An 8,668-nucleotide genomic window follows, 5' to 3' on the forward strand; every position below is an offset into this window, starting at 1 on the left:
TATACACACATATACATATATATATATATATACACACACATATACATATATATATATGTATATATACATATATTTACATATACATACATATATTTACATATATATATATATATATATATAATACACATATTTGTGTGTTACATTGTGTCTTTACATTGTAATTATATTTGTTGATTGTAAGTGTCTTTACTGTCATGTTTTTATGTCATAATTTTATGGCATCCTTGCTGCTTATTTAAAAAACAAAACAAAAAAAAAACATTTAGAATAGTAGTGTAGTTGATTTCGCTCTGCAAATGCGTTATGCATCATTATTATTACTGTGTCATTCTCTCTGTTAAATTAGCAGCTAATACAGCATTCCACTATCAACAATAGACGCAATGTGGCACCCTGCCCCCGTTCAGCCTGGCAGTGCTACTGTTAACACAACTCAGTTTGTTCATCTCTCCACAGGATTGTGACAAACAACACTGGAAGCTTGCTGACCTTAATTGAAAAAATAACGTGTGTTTGCTCAGTGCTGCACTCAAGACACCCACCCATCATGAGCCAGACCCTTTCTGCTGTGTTCTTAAGGGGACTCTTTGCAGTACTCTTTTCCATTCAGGTTGCAGTACATTGCTTAGCAGGTTAAAGGTAGAGGGTACATTTTTAAGGAGGCACAAACAACAGCAAAGTCAAGTAGTTGTCTCTCAAAAAGTAAGAAATGAAATCAGATTTGCTTTGTGCCCACTCTTGCTTATCTGATCAATGATTATCTTTGACATATAGCAAATAGTGAGTAAAATGATGTTTTTGTGCCCTAATCTTTTAATACCTCACTCAAAGGAATGTCGCTAACGAGGGGGCAAAAGCTTAACACAAGTTTGCACAATGGAATGGTCAAGCACTAGTTGCTAGGTGACTGCCAACCCGAGAATGCTCCGACTCCTGGGCCTGAAAGGCTTATTTTCATTATTTTTAATCTCCTCAATGGCTGCTGTTTTCTTTCCAAGACAGGGAGCTTCCCCTGATTGGGGGTAAAGAATATTGCAGAACTGTAGCCAGCAGCCCCTGTGAAACTCGGCACTGTGCTTTGTGTTTTGTAATTTCAGGCACATGAAGTGAAACGTTAAGGAATCTCAAGCATGTGTGCTCTCCAAAATACACACACACCCACACACACTCACTCTCTCTCTCTCTCTCTCTCTGACTGACAGTGTAGAGAACAATGGCCTTGTTGGAGGGATAGAGAGGGTCCGTGGCGAACATACTACAGGCAGTGGTTATTGTCTAATGATCTAAAGATGATTTTCTGCCCCATAAAACTGACACCATAGAAATCTGAGCAAAGAAAAGACTTGTAAGAAAAGTGGAGGCAAATCAGAGCAGGATTGTTTTGAAGCACTATTAGTTTTAGAAGTTTTTTATTTTTATTTATTTATATTAATTGTTTAACATTTATTTTGTGTTTCAGGTTCACAGAAAAAGTGGATCTTCTTTAGTAATAAGACAGCATTCATATACAACCAACTGGTTTACTGAAATGTATAAAATATTAAATCTTATTGTGTAATAGGTTGTGGGTGTTATGTCATTACATTTTAAACAGTTGTTTACTGTTGTGCTGTTACTTCATGGAAAGGAAACCTAAAAGTGCATAGAAACCAACAGCTGAGATTAACCTGAAAGCATCAAAACAGGTGAAACCTGTTCGAAATGGAGTCCCAATTTTCATGTTTGTCCCAAAATTAAAGATTGAATTTTAAATGAGTATTTTCTAACATGCTGGTCTTTTATCTTTTAAAAGACACTGTCTGCCTGGTTATTTTTATTTGCAACGTACAGCATGTTTATGGATTCAAAGAAAATTAAGATAATTGTAAAGGAACAAAAATCCTCATTGTGAAAATAGTTTTAACTCTAAATTCTGATTAGATAGCTTCCTCTGGCTTATTGCATAAATAAACATTGTGATTTCTGATAACTGAACGGGTGAAAATGTTAAAATGCAAGACAGTTATACTAAATGTATTGCTTTGTAACAAGTGCATAAACTGGGAGTGTAGTCAAGGCCAGTCCTCACCACTGTACGTTGGTTATAGGCTGGAAAAGTTAGAACGTGTTTAATGAAATGTGTCCACAAATAAGAATACTTAGTTACACCCTCAGGTCATGATGGAAAGGGAGTCAAGGTTAGATTAATCAGACATGTAGTTATCAACACTGTTTATTACATACTGATGTTGATAAAGGTCTCAAGTTGGATAGTTGTCAAGGACAGAACCGGTGAGAAATAATACTACTCCTGACCTCAGGATGTTCCTCACTTCAAAGCAAGCTGGCCTACATTCTCATGTTGTTTGTCATTTGGTACGAGACTGAATGGTAAACTAGAGCGACTTGTATGTCTCTTAGAGTTCTTCATGTAGGCCTCTGTCCTTGAAGATTCCACTTCATGATAAAAGAGTGGAAATATGAGCATCCTCTTAGCATTCTTGTATTGTTATTCATTGACATAAATGCTCAAAGGCTAAGGCTCACGCGTAGAAAACATTTCCATCATAACTTAAAGTGGCTGATCTGAATGGCCCAGTCACTTTTTTTTTTCTGTTATTTCAGTGCATTTTTTCACTGCATACTTTTACAATTAACTTAGAACTAATATAGTACAAATAACTCAAACATTTCTCCTCTCTGTTTTTTTTTTTTTTTTAGTTTTACTACTTGAAAAAATTGATCCGCTGTCACTTTAAGAACATGTACTTCCTGTGCGTTCTGCTCACCAGGTGACATCATCCTCTGCTGTCTCTGCTCCTTCAGCAGGAGGTGTTGTAGGAGCGCCTGCTGTCCGTTGCTCACTTTAGCCTCCATCGAGACGGGAGACGCGGCGGCCGCGAGACCTTCTGTGCTCCGATCCTTCAGCGCCATTCCCGTCTGAAACAGACAGATCGCACAAACACTATTAATATCCCGAGCCTTTTGCTAAGCTCATGGAGGGTAGGTCTGTTGGTAGTTCACTGATGGTGCTCCTAGGCCTGTCGCAATAATCAATATATCGACTTATCGCACAATATATGTACATGACCGCAATAATTTTTGGTGACGCAATATATCGCACATTATATTTACTTAAAAAATTTATGTCACCATGTTTTGTACATTCCACTTGCGCTTGTGTCTTTTGCAGATTCTGGTACATAACGTGGTGTAGTCATGAGGTGCTAGTTCAAGTTTAAAAAAATGCTTCTACAAACAAAGTTTCATCTGCATGATTATATATTCAGTGGCATAAAATGGTCTTTAAAATGACAATAATATCGCTTATCGCAATTATTTCTGGGGCAATATATCACACAACAAAAAGTTGTTATCGTGACAGGCCTAGGTGCTCCTGTGTTGTTTATCCAGTGGTTCACTATATGTTATTAATACATGAGCATGACATTTTTTGACATTTGAGTACTGATGCTCCCTTCACACCACCAGTGTATCTTTGTAGTAGTACTTTAAGTTGCTTACGGGTGTTCCTAGTGAGTGCTGTCACTCTAAAGTTATTGGTAGACTGCATATCATACAGGTGCATCTCAATAAATTAGAATGTCGTGGAAAAGTTCATTTATTTCAGTAATTCAACTCAAATTGTGAAACTCGTGTATTAAATAAATTCAATGCACACAGACTGAAGTAGTTTAAGTCTTTGTTTCTTTTAATTGTGATGATTTTGGCTCACATTTAACAAAAACCCACCAACTCACTATCTCAACAAATTAGAATACTCCATAAGACCAATAAAAAAAAACATTTTTAATGAATTGTTGGCCTTCTGGAAAGTATGCTCATTTACTGTACATGTACTCAATAACTTGGTAGGGTCTCCTTCTGCTTTAATTACTGCCTCAATTCGGCGTAGCATGGAGGTGATCAGTTTGTGGCACTACTGAGGTGGTATGGAAGCCCAGGTTTCTTTGACAGTGGCCTTCAGCTCATCTGCATTTTTTGGTCTCTTGTTTCTCATTTTCCTCTTGACAATACCCCATAGATTCTCTATGGGGTTCAGGTCTGGTGAGTTTGCTGGCCAGTCAAGCACACCAACACCATGGTCATTTAACCAACTTTTGGTGCTTTTGGTGCTTTTGGCAGGTGCCAAATCCTGCTGGAAAATGAAATCAGCATCTTCAAAAAGCTGGTCAGCAGAAGGAGCAGAAGGATGCTCCAAAATTTCTTGGTAAACGGGTGCAGTGACGTTGGTTTTCAAAAAACACAATGGACCAACACCAGCAGATGACATTGCACCCCAAATCATCACAGACTGTGGAAACTTAACACTGGACTTCAAGCAACTTGGGCTATGAGCTTCTCCACCCTTCCTCCAGACTCTAGGACCTTGGTTTCCAAATGAAATACAAAACTTGCTCTCATCTGAAAAAAGGACTTTGGACCACTGGGCAACAGTCCAGTTCTTCTTCTCCTTAGCCCAGGTAAGACGCCTCTGACGTTGTCTGTGGTTCAGGAGTGGCTTAACAAGAGGAATACGACAACTGTAGCCAAATTCCTTGACACGTCTGTGTGTGGTGGCTCTTGATGCCTTGACCCCAGCCTCAGTCCATTCCTTGTGAAGTTCACTCAAATTCTTGAATCGATTTTGCTTGACAATCCTCATAAGGCTGCAGTTCTCTCGGTTGGTTGTGCATCTTTTTCTTCCACACCTTTTCCTTCCACTCAACTTTCTGTTAACATACTTGGATACAGCACTCTGTGAACAGCCAGCTTCTTTGACAATGAATGTTTGTGGCTTACCCTCCTTGTGAAGGGTGTCAATGATTGTCTTCTGGACAACTGTCAGATCAGCAGTCTTCCCCATGATTGTGTAGCCTAGTGAACCAAACTGAGAGACCATTTTGAAGGCTCAGGAAACCTTTGCAGGTGTTTTGAGTTGATTAGCTGATTGGCATGTCACCATATTCTAATTAGTTGAGATAGTGAATTGGTGGGTTTTTGTTAAATGTGAACCAAAATCATCACAATTAAAAGAACCAAAGACTTAAACTACTTCAATCTGTGTGCATTGAATTTATTTAATACACAAGTTTCACAATTTGAGTTGAATTACTGAAATAAATAAACTTTTCCACGACATTCTAATTTATTGAGATGCACCTATATATGCACTATATTCAAATGCACTAATTCCCAGCCTCAACCCATTCAGAAGTACCAGTACTTACATAGATACCTATACATAGTAGCCAGAAAGAAATGCTAATTTTAAAGAAAAACGTCAGACGTACTTACTTTACTTCATAAATAAAGCTACACTTCAGAAAACAGCTAAATAAGTTGTTTGTTTATTGGCCAGGCAGCCTCCTGACCGGGAAAAAATAAATCCATCGCTATACAGCCGCAGGCAGAATTTGATGAGATAAATAACCGGAGAGTCAGCATTTTTGGTTATGTGACCGACTTAAAAGCTTGCATGAGAACATTTTCACAGGGGCTAAACTGAAAGCGAAAGGACATTTTGATGAACGATGCACGTGTACAGACCCACACACTCAACGCGGTCTGAAGACATAGGCGCTGATGCCACCTGATGGATCACCGGTCGCTCAGAGTTACGGGAAATAATGCTGTACCGTCCCAGGACCGACTCTCCCTCTGAAGACTCCCTCAGCACATCCCCCTTGGTCATTTCCCCCTCACCACCTAAACACGCAAAAAAGATGTATAACAAAAACATTAATAGTCACATCTGGGGAAACATTATAAACAGGATAAAAAAACAACAACTATAAATTCTATAAGATTTCGGTATAGATAGATAGATAGATAGATAGATTTTTTTTCTCTTTTTCTTTGTCTGGGTCCATACATGAAGGACGCATCTTCAACTTGATTTCATTTACCAAAAAAGAAAGAAAGAAAAGGACTGCCTCAGCTAATAAAATCAAGCTAAAGTGAAAGTGAGAGAGTGGTTAACATGAATAGTTATTCACAATACATAATTGCAAACTGAACACTTTTAAATCATAAAAAGAACTGAGACTCCCACCTAGGGAGATATCATTCATTCTGAATGCCCAAACATGATCTGTTCACTTGATTTTCACATTTGCATAATGCCAAATATGCATGTGCTTTACAGATTACTGGACAAAGGTAATCATGATACACAAAGGAGAAGAGTTATTTATTTAATTTCTGCGGAAATTACATAATTTATATTTTACTTCGCACAAATTTTAGACTTAAAAATTGATTAATAGATTAATGAGATTAACAAGCTTTTGCTTCATCCCGCTCCTTTTCGAACTTGTAATTATTGTTTGCAGCTTTAGGTAGATGTGGGTTTGCCCATGTTATGTTGCAACCCATTTATTGTGTTTGTATATTTTGTTTATATATATACAGGTGCATCTCAATAAATTAGAATGTCGTGGAAAAGTTTATTTATTTCAGTAATTCAACTCAAATTGTGAAACTTGTGTATTAAATAAATTCAATGCACACAGATTGAAGTAGTTTAAGTCTTTGGTTCTTTTAATTGTGGTGATTTTGGCTCACATTTAACAAAAACTCACCAATTCACTATCTCAACAAATTAGAATATGGTGACATGCCAATCAGCTAATCAACTCAAAACACCTGCAAAGGTTTCCTGAGCCTTCAAAATGGTCTCTCAGTTTGGTTCACTAGGCTATACAATCATGGGGAAGACTGCTGATCTGACAGTTGTCCAGAAGACAATCATTGACACCCTTCACAAGGAGGGTAAGCCACAAACATTCATTGCCAAAGAAGCTGGCTGTTCACAGAGTGCTGTATCCAAGTATGTTAACAGAAAGTTGAGTGGAAGGAAAAGGTGTGGAAGAAAAAGATGCACAACCAACCGAGAGAACCGCAGCCTTATGAGGATTGTCAAGCAAAATCGATTCAAGAATTTGAGTGAACTTCACAAGGAATGGACTGAGGCTGGGGTCAAGGCATCAAGAGCCACCACACACAGACGTGTCAAGGAATTTGGCTACAGTTGTCGTATTCCTCTTGTTAAGCCACTCCTGAACCACAGACAACGTCAGAGGCGTCTTACCTGGGCTAAGGAGAAGAAGAACTGGACTGTTGCCCAGTGGTCCAAAGTCCTTTTTTCAGATGAGAGCAAGTTTTGTATTTCATTTGGAAACCAAGGTCTTAGAGTCTGGAGGAAGGGTGGAGAAGCTCATAGCCCACGTTGCTTGAAGTCCAGTGTTAAGTTTCCACAGTCTGTGATGATTTGGGGTGCAATGTCATCTGCTGGTGTTGGTCCATTGTGTTTTTTTGAAAACCAACGTCACTGCACCCGTTTACCAATAAATTTTGGAGCACTTCATGCTTCCTTCTGCTGACCAGCTTTTTGAAGATGCTGATTTCATTTTCCAGCAGGATTTGGCACCTGCCCACACTGCCAAAAGCATCAAAAGTTGGTTAAATGACCATGGTGTTGGTGTGCTTGACTGGCCAGCAAACTCACCAGACCTGAACCCCATAGAGAATCTATGGGGTATTGTCAAGAGGAAAATGAGAAACAAGAGACCAAAATATGCAGATGAGCTGAAGGCCACTGTCAAAGAAACCTGGGCTTCCATACCACCTCAGCAGTGCCACAAACTGATCACCTCCATGCCATGCCGAGTTGAGGCAGTAATTAAAGCAAAAGGATCCCCTACCAAGTATTGAGTACATGTACAGTATATGAACATACTTTCCAGAAGGCCAACATTTCACTAAAAATGTTTTTTTTATTGGTTTTATTTTATTGGTTTTTGTTAAATGTGAGCCAAAATCATCACAATTAAAAGAACCAAAGACTTAAACTACTTCAGTCTGTGTGCATTGAATTTATTTAATACACGAGTTTCACAATTTGAGTTGAATTACTGAAATAAATGAACTTTTCCACGACATTCTAATTTATTGAGATGCACCTGTAGATGATGTATGTTGATAAAACGAAGATATTCTAATTTGATTAGATATTTTCTTGTCGCTAAAAAAGTAACATCCTGCTGTTGTTACTTCTTTAGGGCTAGTTCATTAAATCATTACCCCGATGAACAACCAATTAAAATTAGTGGTCGACCGATATATCGCCATCTGCATTTTTCAAATATTGGCATCGGCCGATAAGTTTTTATGTTTGGCCGATGTGTTCGAGGCGGGACTATTATTTTGACGGCGCTGAGAACGGCAGCGCCTGAGCGCACACCGCTCTCATTCTCCCTCTTGTTCGCCGTCGTCGGTCAGTTCTGTCTAAAACGGATAGAAGTCTGTCTAATAATCAGATAGAACAGTTAAACAAAGGAATTAAAATGTATACAAAAAAAGTATTATAACGATTGCTTTAATATTATTAGTAATAGAAAGTCAGCATTCAGCAAATATGCTTTTATATCATTTAAACAAATCTTTGAATGACTAATGAACATTTAATTTCACAAACCTTGCAAACATAGTCGAATCCAGTTGTGAGATCTTGTGAAGTGTGCATGTTTATCCTGCATGATCGCGTGTTCTCTGTGTGACGGTCGGTTCGTGCAAATTGAATGCTGACAGGAGGAGAGTTCAGCTTCACTGGAGATGCGCGATCGACAAACTTTAAACTTGTGATTTCAAATTATGCTACACTTTATGCATTTGCCCACTGTCATAT

At 38.3% G+C, this 8,668-nt stretch overlaps 1 protein-coding gene across 1 annotated transcript in view; it reads left to right on the plus strand.

The window, feature by feature from the left end:
• LOC107725433 (mitogen-activated protein kinase kinase kinase MLK4-like) overlaps positions 1 to 8,668 on the plus strand; it is a 27,936-nt gene that overhangs the window by 7,083 nt on the left and 12,185 nt on the right. The window contains exons 2-4 of the mRNA XM_016534675.1: positions 2,701 to 2,728; positions 2,806 to 2,890; positions 2,961 to 2,982. Coding sequence (XP_016390161.1) covers positions 2,701 to 2,728; positions 2,806 to 2,890; positions 2,961 to 2,982 — 135 coding nt within the window. The remainder of the gene's footprint in view (positions 1 to 2,700; positions 2,729 to 2,805; positions 2,891 to 2,960; positions 2,983 to 8,668) is intronic.

The sequence above is a fragment of the Sinocyclocheilus rhinocerous genome, unplaced genomic scaffold, assembly GCF_001515625.1.
Source record: "Sinocyclocheilus rhinocerous isolate Xijiao unplaced genomic scaffold, SAMN03320098_v1.1 scaffold366, whole genome shotgun sequence".
In the NCBI taxonomy this organism is placed as follows: Eukaryota; Metazoa; Chordata; class Actinopteri; order Cypriniformes; family Cyprinidae; genus Sinocyclocheilus; species Sinocyclocheilus rhinocerous.